The sequence below is a fragment of the Trichoderma gamsii genome, assembly GCF_001481775.2.
Source record: "Trichoderma gamsii strain T6085 chromosome Unknown Scaffold_9.2, whole genome shotgun sequence".
Taxonomy (NCBI): Eukaryota; Fungi; Ascomycota; class Sordariomycetes; order Hypocreales; family Hypocreaceae; genus Trichoderma; species Trichoderma gamsii.
In genome coordinates, this window is record NW_020171346.1 from 33,591 (window position 1) to 60,236 (window position 26,646).

Consider the following 26,646-nt stretch of genomic DNA (forward strand, 5'->3'; position numbering starts at 1 on the left):
ATTGAGTGATCGTGGCATTTTTTGCTTGTACTGTAGCACTTCGGTCAACCGTCGCCAATGCCTTTCTACAACAGAGAGAAGAGAGCGGTCGAGGCCCTGCATGGGGGCTTTGCTCGTGCTATCGAAGCAGCATCTTTCATTGCCAGAGCCCCGTTGTTAACTCCCGCTGATGCCGAGGGTGTAAAAGACGCTCACGATTGTCTGTAGGTTGTCTCGGTGTCTCACCAAGTGTCAGATCGATCTGCGCTGATATGCTAGTCCGTGCTACGTCCTGCTCTGCACTATCAGGCACAGCACAGCAGCATTCCACATCCAAAGCGGTGGCACAGACCTGTAAACGCGCGCCGCACAGGACGATCCTCGTCTCGGGCAGATTCACTGCATCATGCCGTTCTCGCTTGCGTCCATTCTGTTGTTGTTCATTTTTACTATTGTTTTTGTCTCGACTCTTCCATCTCCCTCGGCGGCTTCCCAACTCGTACGACCCGCTGCGCTGGGAAATCTTGCAGCAGCTTTTACAAGTACAAGTACAAACGGGCCGTCTCCAAGTAGCGGTACCTGTACTTTCAGATATCACTGGCGCCCTAAAATACTTCCGTGCCGCCTAGCCCTTGGTGCCCTCCCTTTTGGCAGCCAAGCCTTTCAGCTGTCGTCATTGCTTGCCTATCCCCCTTGCTGCGGCTGCAAAAGAGGTATCCGTCCAGTTACAGGGGCGCCCAAAAAAAAATTAGTATCGAGAAAATTCCCATGTGCTGCAAAGCAGTAAGTGCCGAGCCACTCCGTCCGTGCATACTCTCTGCGCGTCAGGAAAACGACTCGAACCTGAAATATTGATCGCTGACAGCGGGTCTGGCCTGGTCTGATCTTGTAATCTAGTAGTATCCAATTCCATTCCCAGCTCTCCGCGCTCCCTCTCCGGAAGCCGTGCTCCTTTTATCTACCTTTTGTTACGAGCCCGGTTTTTTCTTTTCTTGGATCTTTTCCTTTTTTCAATCCTTCTTTCTTGGCTTTCCAATCCTCGTCGTCTACAGGCTGGATCCGGAAACCAACTGTGGCGTCTATCAAAAACGTCGAACATCCAGTGGCGGATTGACTGAAATCAACCCATCCTGGCTATCGCTGCCGATAAGCCCTGCCGTAGTAGAGACACTCGGTATTACGACTCGCCATCATCTCATTCTCGCATCTGTCCATCCCAATCTCACCTCACCTTGCTCGGGTTACGCAATACGAGACGAGATAGCTAATCGTGCTGCTCCTCGTCTCGCCTCCCCTCCTCCCTGCTTCTCGGCGACTCTCGCTCTTTCTCAGCCTCAGCCTCGGACCTGATCCTCTCTGCATCGCATCTCCTGTCCAATCCGCTCAATCCAAGGCGGCCCCCGGCAGAGCTGAATGCTAAGCTTTTAGTTTAATTTTATTCCTTAATTCCCTAATCCCGACCTGTCCATTGTCCTTTTTGTTATTCTTGGGAGGCGTCTTCTGCTCCGTCTCAATCTCCATCTCGCTCCTCCGCCGTCTCGTCTCCTCGCTCGTTCCAGATACCATCACGCCAAGCATGGGAGCCGACGGCATGGGCCTCATCAAGCTGCCGTCCCGTCACTGGCGGGCCGCTGTCATCGTGGGCTGCACGCTGCTCTTGGCTCTGCCCCTCTACCAGCTGCGCGACCACCAGGCCGCCGGCTACTACAAGCAGTACATCTACGACCATCTGCCCACCTACCTGCAGGGCCCGGGCGTCTACAACAACACGCTCTATCACGAGGGCACCGAGGCCGCCGTGCACTCGCAGTGGAATTTCAGCTCTCCATGCCACGGCTTCCCCGACATGGACAGCATCATGCTGGTCATGAAGACGGGCGCCACCGAGGCCTACGACAAGCTGCCCACGCAGCTGCTCACCGGCCTGCAGTGCATCGACGACTTTCTCATCTTCTCGGACCTGGTAAGCCTCCGCCCATCCTGAGTTGCACGAGACCATCACATAGACCATCACTTAGACCATCACATACGCTCCCGCCTTGGCAGCGGCATAGCCCCTCCTCCTATCCGTCCTCCCCGTCCAACGAGGCTGCAAGGGGATGGGTCTCATCGAGCTTTCAAGTGCCAAGACTAACACCCAATGCAGGAGCAGCAGATTGGTAAATATCACATCTACGATGCCCTCGACCGCGTCGACCCCAAGATCCGCGAAAAGTACGAAGAATTCAAGCTCTACGAGGCGCAAAAGGAATGTCCCGTTTCGCAAAAGGACTGCACGGCCGATATGGAGGGCGGCTGGGCGTTGGATAAGTTCAAGTTTCTCAACATGGTGGTGCGCACCTGGGAGCTGCGTCCCGACCGCGATTGGTATGTCTTCGCCGAGGCCGATACTTACGTCGTGTGGCCGACTCTGGTTCACTGGCTGCGCACAAAGGTCAACCCGCGCGACAACGTCTACATCGGCAGCGTTGCCATGATGGCTGGCTTTCCCTTTGCCCACGGAGGCAGCGGCTATATCGTCTCCGGCGCCCTCATGCGCAAGATGGCTTCGATTCCCGACATTGCCAAGTTTGACGACATGGCCGGCGACGAATGCTGTGGCGACGTGCTCTTCTCCAAGGCTGCCAAGGAGGCTGGCACAAAAGTTTTAAACGCACACCCCATGTTCAACGGCGAGAAGCCCAACACGCTGCCTTACGGACCCGGCCACTGGTGCGAGCCTCTCTTCACCATGCACCACATGAACTCGGAGGAGATTAGCGGCGTGTGGCAGTATGAACAAACACGCACCCACAAGGTTTGTCCTCCACATTCTGATCAAGACTTTGAAACTTGATTGACGTTGGAAACTTTGGACTAACAGAATGCAACGCAGGACCTGATGCAAATCCGAGAGATGTATTACGCTTTTTTCGCTCCCAAGATGGTTCAGCACCGCAAGGACTGGGACAACCTGTCAGATGATACTTGCTACATTGGTCCCGACGAGGAGAGCCAGAAGAAGGCTCCGCATGCCGCCAAAGACCGCCAGAAAAAGGAGGAAGACAAGAACGTCGTGCAGAAAAACGCGCACAGCTCACCCGCCGCTTGCGCCAAAGTGTGCGAGTCCGAAGGGCTCGATATCCCCGCAGACCAATTCGAAAAACTGGATACAGAAACTGATCGCAGCCAGCTGATCCGATCCAAGTATGACGAAAAGACCGGAGACAAGGGTTTCAAAAAAGATCGCAAGTGCTTCCAATGGCGATTCCAAAAGGGCGTCTGCTGCACGAGCAAGAGCTTCAAGCTCGGCAAGCCCAAGAGGGAAAAGGAAGATAAAGACAAGATGACGAGCGGGTGGTTCGTCAGGGGCATCAATGACTGGATCGAAACACAAGGAGAGTGTCCCCTGGACTGGAGAAATCCTCACTGAAAAAAATTGAGGGATCGCGAAGAACTAGAGCATCTTTCTTGAATCTGTTGTTTTTGGGTATAGAACATGGGATGGGATAGGCACCATACAATAACCGGCGTTTTTTATTTTTTCAAGGGCAATGCAAAAAAGGGAAACGGAATGACATTTGGGAGCTTGATTATTGTTTTTTTGTGTCTTGTTCGATTAGCATCATTAACTTTCTTGTTTTGTAAAACCACTACCTATTTCCTTTATTCATTTTGTTCTCACATGATGAAGCCTTTAAGGTTAGGCAAGACTGGTTTCTGTTTCCTCGTCACCACACACGCGCACACACATAGGTTGGACAAAATGTCTTTTGGATCAGAGAGCGCAAACACACATGCATATATATATATACAACTACATATACATATTCAACATGACATATCAAGCTTTGATCACAGAGATGGTTCGGTTCATAAGACTGTTGTGATCCATGTTCATTCATGTCAATCTATCATTTAGGTTGTATTGTTACATCTGTCTTGTCTCTCTAATTGTAGTTCGCAACGAAGCAATCCGCTTGATGCATCATTCTCAATGCCCATCTACCTTATAGCCCGCTTGCAGTCCAACACCACTCCGAAAAAGGAAATTGAAGAAATTCCAGACCATTTCGTGTACCGTATTTGTCTCATACACACATGCATACATAATCTTCGCCCCTATTACCAAAACCTTCCGCTTGAATGAAAAAGAAAGAAAAAAAAGAAAACTCCAGTAATTCAAACATCTCAGTGATGAGCGCACTCTTCAAATCTCAACATTAACTCATTGAGATGCCGTCATCTTGGCCCCATGACGCCCGCACCAGTGAGGATTCTTGGGAGATCGCATGAAGCAGTATTTCTTTGCGTTAGATCTGGCTGGCGGGCCGTACATCTCCTTGATCTCGCAGTACTCGGCGTCCTCGCCGAACCAATCTTTTAGGTGCCTGTGAAGTTCGCAGCGCGAGATGCCGCACTTGCGACAGTATACCTGGCCTTTCACCCGCAGGCGCTCCAGGTCGTTCTCAGCGGCGCTGCTGTTGGAGTGCGGGTGAACGAGAGGTCCGGCACCCCGCCATGCCCATTCGATGTCGTTGGGGCCAGAATACCGGCTAGACAGCGGGACAGTGCCATTCTTGCGGCGGTGGATGTCATACAGCTTGGAGTGTGTAAGGCCGAGGCATGCGCCATCGATGGGGTCGAGGAAGTCAAAGATGGCGTAGTGAAGCTCGGAAGGAAGGTCGATAAGGGTGAGGCGAGCAGACGGTCGAGGTTGGTTCGCAGGTTCTGGCTCCTTGTCTGTGACAGAGTACGAGCGGCGAGGCGGCGGCAGCTTCGGGCGTTGTGGCAGCTGGGTGGGCTGCTCTTGGACGGGCTGCTGCGGTGCCGGGCTTGGAGGGACGGCCGCATGTTCCGGAATGCGATCGATGGTCGTAGGCATCGCAGCGTGGAAGTGATGCGGTCCGTCGTTCTGTCCTTGATATTCCGTCAAGGACCATCCCCGCCGAGGCACCCTCTTCATGCCTCTCTTCATCGCCAACTCCCGGGCCCTCTGATCATGCTCCTCCCTCGATAAGACCATGTTTTCAGATCTGCCACCGCCCGTCTCGAGCATGGCATTGCCGCTCTGAGAGAGGGGCGAGACTGCATGTACTTGAACCATTGTTACTTGGTTCAGATATAACCGTAAGATAGCTTGTTGAATAGTAGTATTCGAAATCGGCTGCGGGTTGCGACAGAGCAGGCGATAATCGGGTGATGCGCGAACGATGTTGACAAGAAGGTTGGTATATAAGCCCCACGAGTTGCAGTAAGGGGTGTGATGCAGGAAGTGTTGACTCTTGTTTGTTTCGTTATCGACGTTGCGTAATGCGGCACAATGTTTTATTACGACGTGATAGGCTCCTCACTAACGACTTCATGAGATAACTAACACGATGCCGTGCCGATGATGTGAGCAAAGTGATTCGCTTTCCCCCCCACGCTCTGATCCGGGGCAACGGCTGGTGGTCTTTATACTTGGAGTGGGCAGAATCTGGGCCGAGGGCTGGAAACGCCGAGAAAAGGCGACTTCGGGGGCGTGTGTGGGTGGGAAAGGTGGTGGTGTGACGGCGCCTGTCGCTCTCTGGCCTTGGTTCTTGGCCGGGTTCCCCATAGCACGGCGCGCAGACCCATGGCCAACACCCATCAGAGTTTTCCTTCCCCTGGGAGGCGAAATTCTTGGTCATCCTGACCATGTGCCACTGCCTCGCTTTGCGTGCAAGTGGGCTATTAGCGCGAGGTACGGCAGGTCCCCGGGGCGCCATTGGTGCCAGGACGGACTGGGACTAACGCTTGCGAAAACCGGGCTCGACGTACGACGGCTGCGTATCACCAGAAGATCATGTGGTCGGTGCGGATTCATCGCCCATCTCTATCTGGTCGCTTGCGTGGGAGCCGATGGATGGACTCGTTCAAGCTTCTCGCGGGGTGTGTCGGATGGGCTGATACCTCTCGAGACGTCTCGCCAGTGACGAGGCCCTGGGAATGGTGGCAAGACACGGCGGCCGAGATAGGATCACCGGGAGAAAATCTCCCACCTGCGCGCAACATCAGTGGACCGGCCGCATAGAGATCTTGTCAGAGTCCCGGCGGCTCATCCAGCCATCCAGCCATCCATCCAGCCATCCACACTCTTGCTCAGGTATCACCAGCATGTTGACGGGCCGGCCGTACTGCGGATGCTGCGCAGGCTCTGCATGCGGATTGGCCGTTGCAATTCCTGCCGACGTTCTCGATCCAAGGATGCCACCATTCTCCATGCACATCTGCTGTCGCAGAATTGTCTCGAACCTCCTTCGCTGCACCCGGGCGGTACTACCGCAGGCAGCAAGATGTGGCTTCTTCTTCTTCTTTCTTTTTCCATTCTCCTTGTCCAGTTTCTGGTTGCCCTACTCGCGAGCTGCTCCGCCCCCTCACCCGATCCTCTCCGCAATCCCTTTGAGACCCTGAAATATTGTATCACATCGTTGCCTGAACCGACAAAAGATCGCAAGCCTCGTGTCATAGAAAATGGGCGCCCAGAGACCAACGCCGTCGCTCTCCAGCATCTCACTTCTCTATCTGGCATATAAAGGCTCCTTGGCCGGAGATGATCCCGATCTTCGGTGGGGTTTTGGAGCTGTTAGCAGTCCGAGCCGTCATTGCTGCGACTCCACACGGCGCTGCAAGCTTAGCATCATAGCGGAGACGGAGGCTTGAGGGCTTGGGGGACCCTGAATGACCTCGAGGCGCTGCTCGAAACGAGGCTTTGGGGGAAACTTGCACCTGTAAAGTTTGTATCACGTAGCTTGTAGATTTTGACGGAGCGAAGGCTTGAATGATGGTGGAGGGTGGAAGCCCCTCTATTCTTAAGCAGATGTGAAAAAGAAGGAAAAGCGCTCTTGCAGTCGGCGGTGTACCGGGCAGAGGTCAGGTGCGGCTGATCGCGTGGCACGTTCATTCCTGCTACTACTTCTTCTCCCTGCATGTGCTGGCGCTGGACGAGCATCGTGAAGGGTTAGCAGTGGTGTTTAACAGCAGCACGCTAGAGTAACGGCCCTGTAGCTGCATGCATTGCGTGCATTGTAAGCATCGTGATGGGAATCAGTTGGGCGTGAAGCGGTAACCAACAATACGATTATGCGCTTGTAGCGGAGATACTGGCGACTGATGCCCGACATTTGCTTTGTTTGACGTGTACTATCTACTTCCGTAGCCAAGGCTGGTACAATGACCCTATAACCGCGAAAGGTTGCCCGCGTGGTAAAAGATTGTACATCAATCTTGTCTAGAGCTACAACATCTTTCATTAGTACCTATACCAGCCTGGCAGATTCCGCAATCCGGCATCAGGAGGTTGCCGCTATCTACATCATACGTCGAGCATCTTATCACCAAGAAGCTTAAGAGAGTAAATTGCAATTTCATACCGCCCATCGTTCCTTTGTAGGAGCAGTCGGTACGATATAGATGCCATATGATACATACGAACGCTACATTATGTAGATGGTATTCGCTAGGACTCGACAAAAAATCGTCAATGTTTCACTCAAACAGCATCTTAAGGGTCGACTGGTGGGAAAATGCACCGTCTTTCCTTTTATAGGTGCTGGTATTCCAGCAGCTATTAGCGGACAGCTTGGACGAAATACCAACATTGAATAATTCTGTTAAAGTTGTAAAAAAAAAAGATTAATAAGCTTAAATGACAATCGACTCCATAGGTATCCTTAGCTTGTTCCTCCATGCTATGTTTAGTTGCTCATCCCGTCGCAGCATCCCGTCGCTCAATATGCAAGTATTCCAGCAAAGAAGCATATCATAGACGAACGCATGGCAGCAGAATTGGCTCTCCTAAACCACCAGTCACGTCTATACAAGCGCAATTGGCCCAGACCTGGCTCGCCAGATGCTCTTTTTCTAGAAGCCAATGCTTGTGCCATCGAGATGCAGGCGAGAGATTTAGTCCATCACTTCTCCCCTCGCCCCTCATTCTCCTCCCCTCTTCAAACAGCGATCCAAATCAGCATGATAACCACGTCCATGCCCTTGCCCTCGCCTCCGTCATACTTGAAGGTCCACATGCCGTCCTTCTTCTCGTCCCAGTATGCGCCAGTTGCGCTGTGCATTCCTCGTCGGCCGACATGGGGCTTGCCGTCCGTAGCGGTGGCTTCCGTGCTCGTCGACACGTGAGGCTCCTCAGACTTGGTGTCGGTGCCGCCGCGGCTCTTGTTCAGCGCGGACGTGGGGACCAGATGCTGGACAATGGTGCTGTTGCAAGCAAACTTGTATGAGGGGGCGCCGTTGGGGCCCTGGGGAGTGGCCTCGGAGATGAGCGCCTTTAGCATTGAGCTCTGTTGTCGAACAAGTCAGTCAACGGCCGTACAGAAGGACATCTGGAGATTTGCGTTGAGGTATCTGCCATACAATGATGGTTGAGTTCCATTGCTCCGTCTTTGCGTGGTCATAGAATTCCGCACTGCCGATGGCGTTGTTGCACACCTTGATTCCATGTTAGCGGCGCGAGCTCCTGATAGCTTGCACGTTAGGGGGAAAACGAGAGCGGCAGCAACATACATCTGTGGCGATCTGCTTGAGTCGGTTGAAGGGCACGGGCTATCTTTCCTGTCAGCATGTCTCACATTGTACCCCTCTTAGAGCTTTTATAGTTTTTTTCTGTCGCCGTACCGGGGTAGACATCTTGGAGATTTGGCTGGTGAGCGTTTAGGGGGAGTGAGGCTGCAAACAGGAACGATGCGACGAGAACAAGTGAGGAAACCGCTGTAGCTTCGTAGGAGACGCCAATGATAGGAGATACTGCTTGTGCGAGACCGCAACCTAAGATTAGCCAACCATTGACAGCGTCAAGCTCGTTTCAGCGATAAACCAACGTACCTGTGCCACGATGCTTGTTGCTATTGTGCTTCCGGCCGCGAACAGGTTGCTTCGTTCGCCCTGCGTTGGCTTTTCCCCTTTTGGTACAGGCAAAACCGCGCCTCCAGCGGCTGAGCTGTGCACGTGACCTCGCCGAGGAAGGTACCCAAGTACCGCTATAGACCGCTGGCACTAGAAGCCCACGTGCTCGTTGTCCAGCTCCCCAAAAGCTAGAAGCGGCCTGCAGAGGTGGAGACTTGCCGGCAGCGACCTCCATAGCTTTCGCTTGCAGATACTGCCGGCTCATCCACCCGAAATCTTGCTTTTTTCTTCTCTTTCTCCTTATCACAGCACCTAATTCTATCGCGGAAAAGAAACTCACGTCGTTTCTTCAAAGCTTCAATCGCCTCAGTTCTTATTCTCCTCCCGTGTCGCGTCATCTTCCAGCGACTCTGATTTGCTAGCGAGCCTCGCGTAGAAGCATCTCTAGCTCTACTCCCTGAGCGTCATCATTATCCAAACTAGCGGCAGGTCGAGCCTCCTGGGACAAAAACCCATTCTTCTTCACGTTCGCTTCTCTCAAGATCACAATGTCCTCTCAGCCTCTTCTTCAAACTGCTCCTGGTAAGTAGCAGTAGTCTACTCAGCGCCCCCCTACTCTGCACGCGTGCCAATTGCTCATCCATTCAACTAGGCAAGCGCATTGCTCTGCCCACTCGAGTCGAGCCCAAGGTCTTCTTCGCCAACGAGCGTACGTTCCTGTCATGGCTCAACTTCACCGTCATCCTCGGCGCCCTGGCCATCGGCATGCTTAACTTTGGCGACCGAGTGTCCTTCATCTCGGCCTTTCTCTTCACCGGCGTGGCCATGCTGACGATGATTTACGCCTTGGTCACATATCACTGGAGAGCAAAGTCGATACGAGTGAGAGGGCAGGCGGGCTTCGACGACCGATTCGGCCCTACCTTCTTGGCCATTATCCTCCTGCTAGCCGTTATTGTCAACTTCGTTTTGAGGATTATGGATCAGTCGAAGAAGCAAAAGGGCAATCCCGTCTACTAAACGCTGATGTCTCTGCTATAAGAGATGGAGTTTTGAAAACAACAAGAAGCCGAGTGTGGCCTGGATCGTAGTGCATGTAAACTATGTTTGAGAGCTGTCTAGGTCGGATCGTGAGGCTTTGCTGGCCTCGACCATCAAAATCCCGGGTGAAGAGGGTTTCTCTAAAGGTATTTAGCGCTGTTGCAATTAGTGTATCATATGTTTCCTGGGTATCGGACTGGAGATAATTATTAGCTTAATAAGATTGTTTATAAAAGCTAGGGTATCATAATGCTGTATCCATATATATCAAATTTGCTCTCCAGACCTAAATAGGCCGTAACCATAGGCGTAGCCCAAATTAAAGCTTTTTGTTTCCCTTCCGTGGTAATGCTTATTATGTTGCGTCCTCGCTCGTTTGCACCGTTACGTTTTCCCTTGCTTTGAGGTCGGGGATAGGCTGAGGAGAGATGAAAATTCTCAGAGATTTATACGCTCGAGCTCGTGGAGGCGGCAACACGGCTTGCTCGAATCGGCTTTGCATCGTTTCAAACGCATTGTCGTCGCTATCGGATTCATCGTCGTCCACCTCTTCCAAATCTGCCTTTTGGGAAGCGGATTTCCTCTTTCTAGCCTTTGCAGGAAGGTCGAATAGTTCGTTGTATTGATACCAGACCCTCCCCTGTTCGCCGAGCGTCCTCTTGCACTGCTCTGCCACCGTAATCATCTTGCACACATCCGCGGGTCGCGCATGGAGCAACACTGCGCGTGAATCTGATGCCTTGTCGAGAAGATGAGAAGTAGCGCTGGAGACGCGCTTGCGGATCTGTGTAGACGATATGACCGAGAGGGCGAGGACCTCGTGTTTCGTGGAAAGTTCTTTGAGGACGCCCTCGTGCGGGCCTATGAGGGTGGCATTGCCTTCGGTGCGAGACTTCTTTGACGAAGCTGGCTGGCTGGATGATTGCTGCTTTCGCTTCTTGGAGGAATTGTCTGCTGACATGACAGACCGTTTAGAGATGGACGATGGATGCGACGTTGTTGATATAAAGATCGAGATGCAAATTCAAGGATTACAGCTTTTGATCGAAAGGTGGGTTTGGTGCTTAGTGCTACATGAGGCTGCGCTAGCACTCTATCGGCACTAGCACCATGTGTCTGGACATTGATCCGTTTCTGGCGCAGAGCCTCCGATTGAGCCAATGGCTGTCTGTCTACGTTCTATGCAGCACTTTGCGTATGTGTGTGTGTTGCTGGCAAGTAAATTAGCATTGATGCAAATGGCATACTGGCACTTATTACTTGCATGCTAAAGCACTATGAACTATATACTCATTCAGGCCATATACGAAACTCCAAATCCCGCCATCATCCCGCCGTTTTGCCCTGCCATGCCATTGTTCCTCTCGTTTGACTGAGCCCGTTCCGAAGGTAAGCCGAGTGGCGGCCCAATGGGCTAAACCTTGTTCCTTTGTCCGGCAACTGGCGTGGACCGAGTTTGACCAGTCAAACGGGCTCTGGGCCGCATCTTCCCAAGGGCCGCTAAAAGACTGAGCCGTTCCCCAAATAGAAAAGCCGGGCTTGGGAGGAGTGGTGGTGTGTGCATCTGGTGATAACTGATAACTCTACTCCGGCTTGCCTTGGAGGGTGCAAACGAGGGCACGCTACGGGCGCATAGTAACGGGCCAAAATGTCAAGTCTTTTTACGGCATGGTATCATGTAAACAGAAAATAAAAGAAAAATGGCAGTACATTGTCTTTTCTTTCTGAGCAGGTTTTGAATGTCACTGATGGCCTTGACTAGACTTGTTTGATGATGGCCTGGTTGCGAATGGATGACGAGTATGCCAGCTGTTGCGGTGGAGACTGTTAACGCAGTCCTGCGGCGGGTTTTGATACTAGAAGAGTGGATATGTGCGAGTACGATCGGCCCACAGGACGATGCAGGAGGATGAGTAGGATAGATGGGCCCGTATTAGCGCTTGTCGAGTTTGAACAAAAGGAAGCCTTGTAGAAGTTGCTAGAAGCGGCTTTAGAATCGCGGTGCGTGTTGGTTTCAGCGTCTTCCCATTGAGCGTCGGTTGGTCAGATGATTCGCCAGACGACGTTGGATTTGTGTTGGAAAGATATCGAGCAATCGATCTCGAATCCCGGAATCGAGGTTTCTACGCCGTGGATTGGTCAAGGGATTGGGCTGCATTGGAGACATCAATGCACTAACGGCGCTAGGAGGACCCTCAACAGCAGCGACTCTCGGTGGGTATTGTTTAGCAGAGGATACGACGCCCTGAACAAAGGTACAGATACTCAGTCAAGACAGTGTGCTGTTGCCTCGCACTTGTGTAGCCCTACATGTTTGATGTAGCCGTGCTGCCTGGATGGAGCAAGCCGCCATTGGCGTTGGGCTACGGGCCGCAGGCGATAGGCAGCTATGCATTGACTTGAGAAGCACGAGCTATTGGGTGTATGCAATGTTCGTAATGGTAGGTATTCCAAACGAATTCATGAAAACAAAGGACTCGCATCCAGTCAACCGTCTTGCTCGTACAAGTACAGATGTACTCTCACACTTCTCTTATACGGGCTCGTGGTGCCGGTGTCTCTCGGCGCTAGACTTGGGTACCGGGCCGTGGCAGCCGCTGTACTGCAACGGTCATATTGATAGGCATTGATGTTTGTTATTGATTGTCAAGTGAATAACAACTCAGCCGAGCCCGCTTCAAGTGGCACCCGCTGATACTGTCTGGCACTCTGCAAGCAAAAAGACTCTGAACCGCTGCCTGCCTTGCTCCACCCTCTCTCCTCTTTTTGCATCCACGGGGCTTGACAACCAGTCAACATATGAGTGAGAAACGAACCACCAGTGGCGGCATACGCACCCGAGTCCCAAACGTCTACTGCGGCAGAAAAAAGACAGGCGGCTGGCTGCCTGTGCAAGTAGGTAGTACAAGTAAAACAGTCTGGAAACAAAAAGCCGCCAGTTGACTTCCCGGATCCCTGTCCCACGGGCAAACAAAGAGCTTGGTTGGTGCTTGTCGTTGGTAGCAGTCTAGCGGCTTACTGCTGCTCTTCTCTCGGGCCACTTCCCCGCTGCCATCGAACGAAAGAGCTCCAGTATGGAAGCCAAGGTAACTGGTACCCTGGCCGGCCTTTTCTTTCAACGCTTCTCCCAGTCCTGTCTGTGTGCATCCACTTCACAAGGGACTTTGGGTCGGCTGCTGCAGGCCGTGGAAGCGGCATTGCTTGCTGTCGTCCTGCTGCTAGCGCTGCGTCTGGGCGTCGACGAATAGCTGCAGACTGGAGGCAGCAGCACGGGGTAGCAGCAGTAGCAGTGATCCATATCTCTGTAGGTGGACAGGCAGATGATAGGTACAAGCGATGATTCTGTCAAGATAAGAAGCTTTCTTGATTATCTAGCAATGCTCTGAAAATGGTAAAAGCAATGGGATCATCTTATCAGTGACGGCACTCACAAACCCATCTGGCATCTGGCAAGCGATAAGGTCCAGTCTTCTCGAACGTGTACCCCAAGGCCAAGATGCAGTAGCCACCAGCTGCACAGCACGACTAAGTCTACTTGGCCGCATCTGTGGGGTACTTTGCGCCCCGGAGACGGAGGACGGAGCAAAAAGGGCCCCAGCGCACGGAACGCTGAGCCTGATGCCGTCAAAGTTCCTGTACTTGCACCTGTCCTTTCAACGCCTTGCGTTGCACCTTTAAGCCGCAGCATGTCGCAACCAGATCCACGCAAGCTGTGTGTTGTCCGAGTACCGCTACACGCGCGCCGACCCCCTTGCAGCATCCCTCCCAGCTGGCAGCAACCACAAAGCACTCCAGCGCTAGCGGAGGCACATGCCGCCGGCGGCTCTGCCCACTCACAGCTGCACTGCCAGCACAGGTACCGGTACTCGCAGCAGGCCTACCGTAGCTCTAGCGTAGCTCAGGCGCCAGCCCAGCGCGGCCCACCGCCAGGAAAACTAGCCCGTCGAGTCACAGGCGCCTTGGCCTTGGGCAACTCGCCTCCGCCTTGGTTCGCCGCCCCTGCTGGCCCTGCTGGCCCTGCCCTTTGGTCTCCTTCCAGGTGTCAGACTCGCGCAAAACAAACCGCCTCTTCTCACGCTGCGCTTGAGTCGCCTCCCCCCTTTGCTTTTTTTTTTCAAACTTCTCACCTTCCTTTGCCCCCAAGCCGCCTTCTAATTCTCCCCCTTCCACCTCAATAACACCACTCTCCCTATTCTTAATTTTTTTCTCACCCGTCCTCTGTCGCGCTCTCGCCCAAAGGCTTTGCTCGAGGCTTTCGCTAGCACTCGATCTCCCCCAGGCCTCGGCCCCTATTCCAGGCTCGCGCACCGGCGCTCATTCACCCCTTGTCTTCCCTCTCGCGCGCTGCCTTCACTGCAGGTCAGATCCAGCGTCTCTCCGACCTCTCCGCCGGCCACAGAAACAACACCAGCCGCCTTCACAAGCCCCCCTTTTTGCCCAGCGCCACCCCAAACCTGCCACGGCCACTGCCTGGGCGTTACGTCAGCACGCGCACTCCCATCGCCCCACTATTTGCCTCCCTCGCTCCAGTCTAGTGCCTTCATTGTTTGCGCGCATAGCGCATCATTACTCATCACCAACTTCAACCTCTCGTTAAGAGTGCCTCTCGCCGGTGCGCCTTTCGGTCGCGTCGCATCGCATCGAATCGCCGCGCATCGCAGTGTTCCGCTCGCTTTGGCGCAGTCGCACAGAAGCAGCCGCCATCATGTCCATGTTTCGGTTCTGGAGCTCCGAGTCGCGGGGAAGCGAGAAGACCATCAACGGGTCGCCAGCTACCGCCGCCAGCCAGCCAAGCCGAAGCTCGTCTGTCGCAAGCGATTTATCGGCACGACCAGTGCTTTTGAAGCGAGCGCATTACGACGACGACGATGACGAAGCCTTTAGCTATGTTGCGCCGGCAAAGCGCGCAAAGACTGGGTCCGAAACGTTCGCTGAGAAGTCGTCATGTCCGAGATCTGAGCCGTGTGCCCTCGAGAGCGCCAGAGACCTGATCCAAGCTGAATTCTGCCAGGAAATCCTGCTCAAGCACAAAGAGTTAAGATTGATCAACCAGGAGCTGGCCAAGTGCCAGATTGCGCTTGAACAGCTGCGACGTTGCCATTTAATCCCGTATCCTGTGAATTGTCCCACCCCGCAACAAATGTTAGATGTCAGCGCCGGAAAGGGTCCTGCAGTAGTGGCCAAGGCCGGTGATGCCGTCCCTCGCTGGGCTCCTCCTTTCGGCGTCGTTGATGGACCCTACTCTCGGCACTATGCCAAGTGGCTCATCCCTGATCCAGCCTTTGACGGCATGCAGCCGGAGCTGCCTCATGCTCCCGCCCGCGGCTTCATCGTGGAAGGAAGAACAACCAGGAACAGTAATGGTGACTTTGGAATTGGACTTGTCAAGGGGCGCCGTGGCAACGGCGGTCAGAAGTTTGAGTCTCTGTCGAGCGGCTACCCTCCACCCAAGGACAAGGTAGGCCCATGTGTGCTGACACGCTCGGATGGCCAAACCGTCAAGCTTGTTTGCCTAGACTGCCATCGTGACAACTTCTCGAGCACTCAAGGCTTCATCAACCACTGCCGCATTGCACACAAGCGTGATTTCAAGAGCCACGAGGAGGCTGCCGTCCATTGCGGCCAGCCCTACGATGCTTCTGAGGGGGGTAACACCTCCAAGGACAGCAAAGCATCTGCCCCCTCTTCGGTCCCGGTCGCTGCCGCCGCCACTACTGCTACCACCACCACTGCCTCCTCCACGCCCTTTGTGCATGCCTTTGCGCGCCATGACCTGGCCGATCAAGACATCTTTAATTCTCTTCGGATGAGAATCTCCGACTCGCTCAGTCTTTACAACCAGGGCAAGCTGTCGGTTGTCAAAGTCCCTCGCAACGTCAACGCTGTCGCCTATCCTGGCAAGGCACATCCCAGCAAGGCACCGGGCAAGGCACCGGGCTTTGGCCCTTCAGCTGATGCGCCGCACTTGTCTCGCCTCTTGAAGGCTCGCAACTTTCAAGGCAATCTCCATGACGTTGTTGCTGATGCAAAGAAGAAGACTTCACTGGAATTTGCGGCCGGAGAGGAATCCGAGGCCGAAGGCTCCATCTCTCCTATGCGGAATTCACCTCCTGCTCGAGCGTCGGTTGTCATGCGAATGCCCGCCAGAACCGCAAAGACGCCTATCACCATGGGCCCCTCAGCCCGTCCAACAAGCAGCAAAGGCCGTTCAGCCCACATGCTCTTGGCTTCTCCATCAGACTCCGACATGGCCATCATGTCTGGCAATCACCGATCGGGCACCATGCTGTCGGATGAGGACATTGACATGGAGGACGCTGACTTGAGCCCCAACACGCTCGTTAGCAACAATGCGCCTTCCCTTGTTAGTGACGACGGGGAGTACGATGATTCCGATGAGGGCTCTTCCATCTCTGGCGCAAGTGACCAGCTAGAGGCGGAATCAGTGTCTGATGTTGCCGAGTTTGCGCTCGACTATGAGGCAGACCCTCGAGGCCTGCGCCGAGAGTCCGCGAGCATTGCAGGACCTGTGCGTCTTCGCAAGGAAGAAACCAAACCAGTCACGTTTATCGGCCCCGTCAGAAACAGTGCCAAAGATGGACGACAACGACATGTCTAAAGGCACGTCATTTTACACAACCAAGATTACCTATCAATACCCCCGGATATGAACTCTTATAGAGCCAACCTTCTCCACTTTGGATTCTCCATTTACTTCTTATGACCTTTTTGTTGCGCCCTTAAAGAACTATAACTCTGCTTTTTAGTTGTTTACGACTTTTTTATTTCATGACGTCTCTTTTTTTTACTCTCTCAATTTGAAATCTCTCTTAAATGGTTATTGGTTCAGGTTGGGTTCGGTTTGCATTTTTTCACTGCTTTTTTTTTTATTGGCGCCAACAGGGTTTTTATTCGAGGGCATTTGGGAATCTTTTTTTTTTTTGCGTTGTTTTTTTGTACTAGAGGCTCGGTTTCTCTTTTCTCTGTTCAGATGGTGTTGGCGCAATTGGGTTAAAGCGAAGCGTGCTTGAGGACTGCTCCGGCCCAAGAATTATCAAATGGGCGGCCGAAGCATAAAGCGCGACCTCTTTCGGGTGGCAAAGCTATGAGAAGATTGTCTTATTCCTTCTTCTTCTTTTTTTTATATCTCTTCTCTTGTATGATACAGTTAATGCCCGCGAGGATTTTAGCGATGACGGAAATAAGACTGATGGCGGGTTGAATGGCCCCGTTTCCTATTTGCATTGGCTGCTTGGCAATATTGCGTGTCGTACGACTGTTTTTCTAAATACATCATGTTATACACGGGCAATATATTGTTATTTCATACATGAGTGTCATGCTTGAACTTGATTGGGTTGCACAGCCCATGTTAACACTTCCCATCCTCGTTGGAGGTTGTTATGATTACCCAGCCACTCTTGGCACAGAATAGCGTGCAGCATCAACACATCTCTGCACTTGAACCGCAGTCAGACATTTACTCCTACACGTAGCGCCAATCCTCAGTTAGAATCACGTTACAACAACACAAAGAAGCCTTGGTGAATATGCTCGACGTCGAATTCTAATGATATTAAGCGACTAAACTAGAAATACAGGCATCATGTGCCCAAAACAGTTCCCAATACTCGTATGCGCCTGCTAATTATACCTCTGAGCCCAGCATCCCAATCCGTTCAATGATTTTTCAGGTTCATCTCTCTCTCTGTGTTTGTGTCTCCGTCTCTCTCTTTACTAGATGATGACGGCGGCGGCGGCAGCACCGGCGACAGCCATGAAAATACCAGCAACGTTGCCAATCATAGTAGGAGCAGCAGCTTTGGAGCTGGTTGTGCGAGCAGCGTTGGCGGCAGTTTTCGAGCCACCGGAGCCGGTCACCTCGCTTTCACCACCAGAGGTTGGAGTACCGCTGCTCTCTCCGGTGGGGGTAGCCTCATCGTTGCCGGGAGAAGCCTCAGAAGCAGAAGTCTCGTCGGAGCTAGGAGCCTCTGACGTCTTGGTCTTGTGGGCAACCTTGGTGGTGGTGGCCAAGAGAGACGCGGTTCGGCAGTAGGAATCAACCTGGTTCTGGACTGACGGAGCGCGAATGTCGTTGGGGCAGTTGTTGTAGCAGCTGTTGATGTAATTGTCAGTAAACAACAACAATCTTGAAGAGCAAGAAAGCATCGACATGGGGGAGACACACGTGTAGATGGCCTGGTAAGCTGCACAGAGACATGTGTAGTCGGTGGCGTTGCAGTTGTTGGCCTGGGAAGAGAGCTTGGAGTCAGCTGATGCAACATTGAAATGGGCATATGAGAGAATCTCCGTACATTGACAGTAGTTGACTTTAGGCAGTCCTCAAGAATGTAGTCAGCCAGACAAGTAGAGCCTGGAGTATCGGGCGATGTGGCGGAGCTAGCGGCAGAAACGCCAGCAGCAGTCAAAAGAAGAGTAGCGAGGAACATCATCTTGAATGGTATTAATCTGGATGTATTGAAATGAGAAATAGAAGAAGCAGTAGACAAATGCTTTATATGATGACAGTGATGAGGATGATGATTACAAGTCTGCGTTGGAAGATGAAAAAGAGAGAAGAAAGAAAAGAGACGAAGAAGAAGAAGAAGAAGAAGAAGAAGAAAGTAAAGGGAGAGAGAGCACAAGGCGGGAGGAAGGGAAGAAAGTAAATAAGAAGCCAGGGGAGGAGAGGTGAAGTCCGATCTGGCAGCAACGGGCCGGGGGGTGTAAGTGAGAATGGGCCATTTTGAGAAACCCCAACATGCCACCTTCCACCTACCACGCCCCCCAGATTCTCATCGTCGAGGTTGCATGGGGCCACGGCCGAAGTCGCGGCGATTGGGGGAATTCTTCCTTCTTCTTTTCTTTTTGCCAGACTTCTACTGGCTCGTATTTCGTATGTAAGGACAATGCCGGGTGCCGAGGAAATATACTCAAGGCCGCTGCTACTACTGCTACTGTTTACATGTACACGGGAGACCAAGTATACCGTAAGGAGAGAGATATTACGGCCTTTCTTTCTGAATCCCTTGGAAGGGAGAAACTGATCTCCGCAAGGTTGGAGAGCACTAGCCCGTGAACTACTGGCAGCTACTGCTTCGTGCTTCACAAGTGCGTGAAGTTAGAGTTTGCACGAGTGTCACGCAAGAGGGCCCTAGGTCATGATAGCCGGCTTGTGCAACTGGCGGTAGTACCAGAAACTGCATATGGATATCGGAGCTCCATCTCGTATCTGGCCGGTGCCACTAGGTTAGGTACTATGTATGCAGGCAAAACTCCAGAAAAGAATAAAGGGCAAGCCCTGCTTATCGTGAATTGTATTTGCTCCGCGTCTTGTTGTCAATAATGATCTGTTACTAGTTATGCCATGTCTCTGTCGTCGCGTAGGCAGGAATGGATCACATATTATGGGTTATTGAAAAGGGAGGTCGTCGATAGCGGTGCGAGCCAATGGCAGGCGCAGGTCTAGAACAGCGAGAAATGGAGCTGCGGCTGTCTGCGGGGACGCAAGTCCCGCCCGGCCCTTTTCAACTGAGCACTGAGATCTCCATCACTGGTTTAGCGATTGCTCAGCGCCTTCTAGCACTTCCGGTGCCTTCGTAGCGAGCTGCCGTTAGCGGGCGACGGCGCTGCAGGTCAGGGCTGGGGCCGGATTGGCCTGGGGAGCAAGGGATAGAGTTCAAATAGCTGCGAGGTGCTGTGGCGGCACAGAGTAGGATGAACTCTGTTTCGTGCCGGTGTTGATCGTTGATACCAATCTTATTCCAATCTTTCAACATCTTCTTCATGAGCAGGGCAGCATCTCTACTTCGTCAATGTTGGCGATCCCCCAGACGTTCCTCTCCAGGGGGCAATACCTTGTAAAAAAAAAAAGCGAGCACAGGTCATGGAGGAGACTGGACCCTTCGCTTCTCGTCCTGCTCAACCAGGATTTGATGTCAGCCCAAGAATCGGTGTGCAACTTCACTTGGGCGGTCCGAGCTTTTCTGGGGATGATTTGTCGAGCCGGCTCACCTGCAAGGGAGGTTGGGGTTGGCGTCGTTTATGACTTTCTTTGTCTCTCTAAATCTTCCTCTGTTGCATTAAGCTTTTGGCTGGATGGTATTGTACCTGTATTTCAGGCACAGACAATGCTCCAAGATACGGGCTGCCTTTCTTAGCTGGTCTTGCCCCTGGGAGGCGCAACGCCACGGTGGGTGGCTTGTCTTGCGAAACGAATGTGAGTCGGTGTTTTCTGCAAGGGGCTCTCAGGCAATATACGGGGCATGGCAAAGGTCTTCTCTCGTGGCATGCTGCTCGTCCAGCTGGCAACAAGCCCTTCAACGTAGCATCTTTTACGGAGCAAGCTGCGATGGGGGCTCCGTATTACCCCGTAGGTAGTTCCTAAAAAGAGCTGCCTTTGGGAGCTGCTGCAGCTCGGTGCTGGCCAGGCTCAAGATATCTATTCCGCTGCTAGAAAATCCAAGGATCAAGTCTTTCATGGTGTTAGTGGCAGTTTATGCTTTATCTCTGCATTGTATTACGAAGAGGTCGTTACACATGCAGCTACACCTCGAAGTGCTGCTGCAGTACATAATACACATAGTGCGCACAATGATGGCATGGTCGTGAGGCAGAAACTTAATAGCTCTGCTGCCTTGCCTGGTAGGCATCTAAAAATGATTGATGCTTTGGGTTTATTGTGTGGGCTCTTTGATGCATACAGCACATGAGTGGCATAAATTCCTGGTGCCTGATGCTTCAATCACTAAAGTGGTCTTCATTGACAGCTACGGTGACGACAGCGCGGCTAGGCAGAAATGAAAAATTACAATGAGTAGATAAGTTATAGCAAGCCAACAGAACAATGATTTTATAAATTTCAGTCTATAGAATCATCACCTCCTAGCAGTCGTTCAGATCATAAAGTCACCGACAAGGTGCTCTTCTTTCACAGGGTAGCAACGTCACTGCCAGCGAGTAGCTCGCGATTTTAGCTCGCGGCGAAACCTCCCCAGCCCCACCATTGACTTACACTTGGTCGTTTCAGCCCCTCCTGAGCTCCCAAGCTTCGGTTCTCAGAGGACCAAATCGTTTCGACGACAAAGTCAATCACGACCGATCATCAGAGTTTTGCTAGCCCCATCAACCATGGCGTCTATTACGATTGAGCGAATCCTGGCCGCTGCGCCGGTCACCACCCGGGGCCAGGCAACGCTGCTCTCGGCCGATGCCAAAGGCACTAGAATCGCCTATGCCGTAAGTTCAACGCTTGGCCGACCGTCTTTCTGAAGAATTACATTCTACGAGGCAACAAGTGCTAACTTGGTGTACGCTCTGCAGTCTGGCAAGTCCATCTTTGTTCGATCCATCGACGACCCCTCCAACAGCAAGGAATATACCGGCCACACCCACCCCACCACCATTGCTCGGTTTGCGCCGAGCGGCTTCAAGATTGCCAGCGGTGACTCTGCCGGTATCTTGAGAATATGGGAGCCCGAGTCTGTTGAAACGACGCGGGGCGAGTATCCCATCATCTCTGGCCCCTTGCTGGATATTGCTTGGGATGGCGACTCCCAGCGCATCATTGCCGTAGGCAACGGCCGACAGAAGTTTGGCAAGGCTATCATGGCCGACAGCGGCAACTCGGTGGGAGAGATTATTGGCCATACCAAATCAATCAACGCCGTCAGCATCACGCCAAAGCGTCCCCTGCGTGCCGTCACCGTTGGCGATGACGGAAACGTCAACTTCTACCACGGAGTCCCGTTCGAATTCAAGAGAGTGACCAACTTGCACACTGGCTTTGTTCTGGGCGCCGTCTACTCTCCTGATGGATCTACATTTGTGACTATTGGACAGGATAGACGGATACAGCTGTACGATGGCGTTTCGGGAGAGCCTATCAAACAAATCGGCGAGGGAGAGCACACTGGTAGCATCTTTGGTGTCTCGTGGTCCCAGGACGGAAAGAAGTTTGCAACGGCCAGCGCAGATCAGTCCGTCAAGCTGTGGGACGTTGATTCTGGCAGCGTCCTTCAGACCTGGAAGTTTGGCGAGGGAGTTAGCGTGCGTGACCACCAGGTTGGCGTCGTCATCCCTCACGGTAGAACGGATGGCCTCATCATCAGCATCAACTTGGCTGGCGAGCTCACATACTTGCAAGAGGGCAAGAATGAACCCGTCAGTATTGTGCAGGGCCACGACAAGGGAATCACGGCCTTGGTCGGAACCTCAGATGGCCAGGGTGCTCTGACTGGCAGCTTTGACGGTCGTGTCTGCTCCTGGGACCTTGAGACTGGGACTGCAACTGTCGTGGATGGCCAATCTCATACAAACCAGGTTACCCAGTTCGCCGCAAACGTAGGCAAAGTATACAGCGTGGGATGGGACGACACCATCAAGACGATTGATGAGTCTGCCAAGACCTTCCTGGGAGAGTCAGCGAAGCTGCCTGGCCAGCCCAAAGGCGCTGCCTCCGCTGGTGATGTTGTCTATGTGGCCACCTTGGCTGGCGTCGCAGCTTATTCAAACGGCAAGCTGCTCAAGGAGACTCCTCTTGACTTTACGCCAGAGGCTATTGCGGCCCATGGATCCTATGTTGCCATTGGAGGCCAGGGAAGCACCGCTAGAATCTACACCGGCGACTCAAGTGGCAGCCTCGAGTACAAGGAATCGGTGTCAAGTCCCCTCGGCACCATCACTGCTCTAGCATTCTCCAAAGACGGCAGCCACCTGGCTGCGGGAACAAGCGTGGGAAAGATCTTGGTCTTCAAGGCCGGATCATGGGAGCTCGTAACGGACCGCTGGTCGGCACACACTGCGCGAGTCACCTGCATCTCCTGGGACGATTCCGGATCATATGCCGCAAGTGGCAGCTTGGATTCCCACATCTTCATCTGGTGCCTGGAGAAGAAGCTCCAAGGCCAACGTATCAAGGCACCCAATGCTCACTTGGACGGCGTAACGGGCATTACTTGGATCGCGGGCGGCCGCGTAGCAAGCTCTGGAAAAGATGCGACGGTCAAGATTTGGGAAGCCAACAATCTGCCTTAATCGTAAATAGAATTCTTGTCTCCTAGCCTGTTATGAATTCCGTTATGATTCCCGGCTGTAATCTAGTCCGAAATAGATGAGAAAAAAAGCCAGCTCGCAGTTGATGTAATCAACTTGTTAAAAACATATAAAACTCCATGCTTCAAAGGTTTACACAAAGAGGATGATACCCCGCGATCCGAACTTCGATTGTTAGTCTGTCAATAGAGAGAGGTAGCTGCAAGTGGCGAGAACCTAGTCATTGACCATTCTTGCGTCCTCCTCCTTCCCGACCTCCTGAGGGTGAATCTCCCAGAGGCGAAGACTGCTGGCATTCTTCTGAGACTTGACTGAGTGGGGTGGCCAGCGAGACTGGTTTTCCTCCCAAAGTAGATCCGCCTTATGGATTGCGCCTTGGAGGTCTGTATACCTATGGCGAGAAATGGGTTGGATTTGAGTCTCTCATAGTTTTTGAAGAATGTGCAATCGGAAAACTTACCTGGCTGTGCTCATGGTTGCGTATCCTTCGTTTGCGAGGTGCATGGCCATCTCGGCCTGGTGATTGTCGAGCAGCTCTTCGTTTGGAACGACAATTACTGGGAGGCCGACTTTCCAGGCATCGAGGATTGTCCCGGTTCCTAAGTAATGTGAATATATTAGAGATTATTCATCCATGTACTGGACGTATATCCTCATTAAATGGAAAAGAGGAACCTGCCTGCATGAGAAATAACCAAGCCCGTAGAGCGTAGTCCGCTCTCGGCCCTGCACAGCAACATTTCATCTTTCATGAGATTTTTTGTAGCTTCGAAAACGTCTACTCTCAGTCCCTCTGGTATATCAGCATTGTGATTGTCCAATAGGGCCGTTGCCCAAGAAATATCTGGACCGCATTGGATGCGCAGTGAAGTAAAGCCCTCTGAGACTAGGAACCGCCAGAAAGCGGGTAGCAACACTTGTTCGGTCAGCGTCTTGAAGCCGACGGTTGCGCCTACGGTTACTAGGCAATATCGTTGAAGAGTTGCCATTTAGGAGAAGAGGCGGCGCAAGACATGTGAGAGTGTTAGAAGTTGCTGTTTGGGTCACCATCTAGAGCTTCTGTATAAGTCTGGGGCGCTCATCCTTGGCGCCTTTACTTGGTATGTGGGTAAATGCTCCATGCCTGGCGGGAGCTACGGTGAATGCAAAAGGGCCGAGATTTTGCCATGGTGAGCCACCAATAGGAGCTGACACGGAAGAATCTCGGCCACGATTGTCATCCCACCAAAAATTTGAGGTTCCTGCTGCAGTCCCGCATCCCGCGCAACGATATACTTGGGCTGGGCATTGCGATTCCGATCCAATTTGAAATGGCTTCAGCATCGAGCGCCGGAAGGCTGTGCGTGCTGGCCTGTCAGAGGGCACTTCGGATACCTCGGATGCCACGAACACAGCCAATTGCCTGGCGGGCACCGGCAGCGAACCGAGCATTTACGTCCTCCCCGCGACAGTTGGCGGACAAAAATACCGATCAGGATGGAGAGGATGGCGATGGTGGATTATACAAGACTTTGGATCTGAAGCTGATGAATAAGTCTTTCCTGGAGAGCGTCACGCCCGAGAGTCTAAAACAGCTGGATGAGCTGGCGAAGACCAACGGCTACACATCCGTGGAGGAGTACCTCGAGGCGACATTACGGGAGACACCAGGCTGGGCGTCAGAGGACAGGGCGCTGGAGGAGGACCTTTACAGAGATGATGCGGGCGAGAAACCAAACAAGTCATCTTTTTGGTTCGACGAGGACGACCCCGAGACGAACTCGGAGGAACACGATGAGTTTGATGAAGACGATGTTACGTCCATGGCGCACGGGAAACTAGACGAGATGCGAGATATGAGACATTATGCTCGGTTGGCAATTTGGGAGATGCCTCTTCTTGCCAGTAAGCTACCACCACCAGCGACTACAGATTTTCCAAATCACTATATATAAGTAACTGACACTTGAGGTTGAAGAATTCGCCAAACCATTCGTCCCCCCTACAGAGAAACAGGTTTTGAGATGGAGATACACGACATACATGGGCGAATCTCACCCTGCGGAGAAGAAAGTGGTTGTACAGTTTGCTCCCGACGACCTTGGACTCACAGATGTCCAGACAGAGAAGCTGAAGAAGCTCGCCGGCCCTCGATACAACCCAGAAACGGAACTCGTCAAGATGAGCTGCGAGAGCTTCGAGCACCAGGCGCAGAACAAGCAGTACCTGGTGAACCTGGTCAACGACCTAATCACCTCAGCCAAGGACCCCAAGGATACCTTTGCGGACGTGCCGCTGGACCTACGGCATCACAAGTTTGAGCCGAAGCCCCAGTTCCCCAAGGAGTGGCGGCTGACGGAGGAGAGGAGAAAGGAACTGGCAGAGTATAGACAGCAGGCGGCGATTGCAGACGCGAAGAGGGCCGAGGAAGGGCTGCTTGTGGATGGACAGAAGTTGATTGACGGGTTCTTGATACAGAAGCTGGCGGAGGAGCAGGAGAAGGAGAAGGTTGCGGAGCTGGTGGCTGCGGCGCCTAGGGGGAAAGCAGCTGGCGGAGCGACAAGAGGAGCCAGGAGGTAGAAGGAAGCAAGGTAAAAATATCAAGATATATGCGTACGATTGCTTTTACGGGAAGGGGTATGAAGAAAAAAAATGTATGGGAAATGTATAATAGAGGATACAGGCACTGCCTGCTTGGGCTGGGGAGGCGATTAGATGTACAATATGAAGAAAGCCTGACGTCGAAGATGTTTATGAAATGTATGAGAAGAAGGGTTCCTTTGCTGAGTGTGTATCTTATGATCTGGCGACTTGGTGCTCGTACATCTACAATTTGCAAAGGATTTATATTGGAAACTGAACACAATCGGGAAGTGTGATGCCAATTGAATAAGACTCTATCCTACAGTCATGATGGTCACACTTGGCTACATGTACATAGCAGCTAATATATTCTTATACTGTTGTCCAATCTACTCTATTGAAGAAAGAAAAAGAAAAGATGGCCACACTCTCAAAGATAGTGTACAATAGGGAGCCAGTAAATAGTTGAAATGCCAACCCTTTCATGTGCGCAGAGATTGCTTTTATGACACATCAGAATCTGAGGACGCTCCATTAGCTGTTCGTTTCATCTGAATCTCCAGCGCATTATCGAGTTGTGGTGATAGATTCTGCTAGAAGAAAAAAGTTTGTATACTTGTACAACTTTTACACTAATAATAGAAGAATGTGTGGTATCATTTACGTTTACGATTTCAAGAGATGGGGTATAGACGCTGGATACATAAAGTCGCCATCCAAGTTCCGGTACAGAAGAGTAAGTCGTGTTATACACGCAACTGTTTTTCATTTGTTCGAATTGTTTATGATAGATAGCCCTGCAGTAGCTTTGGGCAGCGGCGTAACTATAATGTCGTGTTCATGGTTGATTGCTCATATCCTTCAATGCGGGGCTGATTGGTCAATTGACTTGGTCTGAACAGTGCCTCGGCATCTTGAGCTGTACTACCTTATACTAGTCTCATCTTCTACAGATGGTTGTGACAAGGAATTCTTTCAATCCTCTCAAGTCAAGATGCGTAGAAAAGTCTAATGCCTCGGCAGAGCTATAGAGATTCTCGCCCTGTATACCATAGTCGAGTGTGATGTGCTCCAGGCTTCCAATAGACACTTGACAGACAAAAGACAAAGCAAGCCAAGCCGATGCACCCCTCGCAACAAGCACCACATTCG

At 52.3% G+C, this 26,646-nt stretch overlaps 11 protein-coding genes across 11 annotated transcripts; 5 read left to right on the plus strand and 6 right to left on the minus strand.

The window, feature by feature from the left end:
• Window positions 1-1,555: 1,555 nt before the first annotated feature.
• TGAM01_v203294 (hypothetical protein) lies at window positions 1,556-3,391 on the plus strand (the record flags this gene model as incomplete). The annotated part of the gene is made up of 3 exons (XM_024549175.1): window positions 1,556-1,942; window positions 2,126-2,776; window positions 2,855-3,391. 3 exons carry the CDS (start codon window positions 1,556-1,558, stop codon window positions 3,389-3,391), a joined length of 1,575 nt encoding a protein of 524 aa, XP_024406013.1.
• A 795-nt stretch (window positions 3,392-4,186) lies between these two features.
• TGAM01_v203295 (hypothetical protein) lies at window positions 4,187-5,065 on the minus strand (the record flags this gene model as incomplete). The annotated part of the gene is made up of 1 exon (XM_018801380.1): window positions 4,187-5,065. The coding sequence occupies one exon, from the start codon at window positions 5,063-5,065 to the stop codon at window positions 4,187-4,189; it is 879 nt and encodes a 292-aa protein (XP_018665651.1).
• A 1,516-nt stretch (window positions 5,066-6,581) lies between these two features.
• On the minus strand, window positions 6,582-6,931 carry TGAM01_v203296 (hypothetical protein; the record flags this gene model as incomplete). The annotated part of the gene is made up of 2 exons (XM_018801379.1): window positions 6,582-6,708; window positions 6,843-6,931. 2 exons carry the CDS (start codon window positions 6,929-6,931, stop codon window positions 6,582-6,584), a joined length of 216 nt encoding a protein of 71 aa, XP_018665650.1.
• A 997-nt stretch (window positions 6,932-7,928) lies between these two features.
• TGAM01_v203297 (hypothetical protein) lies at window positions 7,929-9,073 on the minus strand (the record flags this gene model as incomplete). The annotated part of the gene is made up of 5 exons (XM_024549176.1): window positions 7,929-8,276; window positions 8,350-8,424; window positions 8,500-8,538; window positions 8,621-8,760; window positions 8,818-9,073. The coding sequence occupies 5 exons, from the start codon at window positions 9,071-9,073 to the stop codon at window positions 7,929-7,931; spliced, it is 858 nt and encodes a 285-aa protein (XP_024406014.1).
• A 313-nt stretch (window positions 9,074-9,386) lies between these two features.
• On the plus strand, window positions 9,387-9,858 carry TGAM01_v203298 (vacuolar transporter chaperone 1; the record flags this gene model as incomplete). The annotated part of the gene is made up of 2 exons (XM_018801377.1): window positions 9,387-9,420; window positions 9,491-9,858. The coding sequence occupies 2 exons, from the start codon at window positions 9,387-9,389 to the stop codon at window positions 9,856-9,858; spliced, it is 402 nt and encodes a 133-aa protein (XP_018665648.1).
• Window positions 9,859-10,234: 376 nt separating this feature from the next.
• Window positions 10,235-10,840, minus strand: TGAM01_v203299 (hypothetical protein; the record flags this gene model as incomplete). Its single annotated transcript, XM_018801376.1, has 1 exon — window positions 10,235-10,840. One exon carries the CDS (start codon window positions 10,838-10,840, stop codon window positions 10,235-10,237), a length of 606 nt encoding a protein of 201 aa, XP_018665647.1.
• Window positions 10,841-13,565: 2,725 nt separating this feature from the next.
• TGAM01_v203300 (hypothetical protein) lies at window positions 13,566-14,414 on the plus strand (the record flags this gene model as incomplete). The annotated part of the gene is made up of 2 exons (XM_018801375.1): window positions 13,566-13,918; window positions 14,159-14,414. 2 exons carry the CDS (start codon window positions 13,566-13,568, stop codon window positions 14,412-14,414), a joined length of 609 nt encoding a protein of 202 aa, XP_018665646.1.
• A 170-nt stretch (window positions 14,415-14,584) lies between these two features.
• On the plus strand, window positions 14,585-16,498 carry TGAM01_v203301 (hypothetical protein; the record flags this gene model as incomplete). Its single annotated transcript, XM_018801374.1, has 1 exon — window positions 14,585-16,498. The coding sequence occupies one exon, from the start codon at window positions 14,585-14,587 to the stop codon at window positions 16,496-16,498; it is 1,914 nt and encodes a 637-aa protein (XP_018665645.1).
• Window positions 16,499-17,616: 1,118 nt separating this feature from the next.
• TGAM01_v203302 (hypothetical protein) lies at window positions 17,617-18,332 on the minus strand (the record flags this gene model as incomplete). The annotated part of the gene is made up of 3 exons (XM_024549177.1): window positions 17,617-17,995; window positions 18,068-18,129; window positions 18,195-18,332. 3 exons carry the CDS (start codon window positions 18,330-18,332, stop codon window positions 17,617-17,619), a joined length of 579 nt encoding a protein of 192 aa, XP_024406015.1.
• Window positions 18,333-21,009: 2,677 nt separating this feature from the next.
• On the plus strand, window positions 21,010-22,914 carry TGAM01_v203303 (hypothetical protein; the record flags this gene model as incomplete). Its single annotated transcript, XM_018801372.1, has 2 exons — window positions 21,010-21,117; window positions 21,202-22,914. The coding sequence occupies 2 exons, from the start codon at window positions 21,010-21,012 to the stop codon at window positions 22,912-22,914; spliced, it is 1,821 nt and encodes a 606-aa protein (XP_018665643.1).
• A 234-nt stretch (window positions 22,915-23,148) lies between these two features.
• Window positions 23,149-23,617, minus strand: TGAM01_v203304 (hypothetical protein; the record flags this gene model as incomplete). The annotated part of the gene is made up of 3 exons (XM_018801371.1): window positions 23,149-23,323; window positions 23,393-23,531; window positions 23,608-23,617. 3 exons carry the CDS (start codon window positions 23,615-23,617, stop codon window positions 23,149-23,151), a joined length of 324 nt encoding a protein of 107 aa, XP_018665642.1.
• Window positions 23,618-26,646: the final 3,029 nt, after the last annotated feature.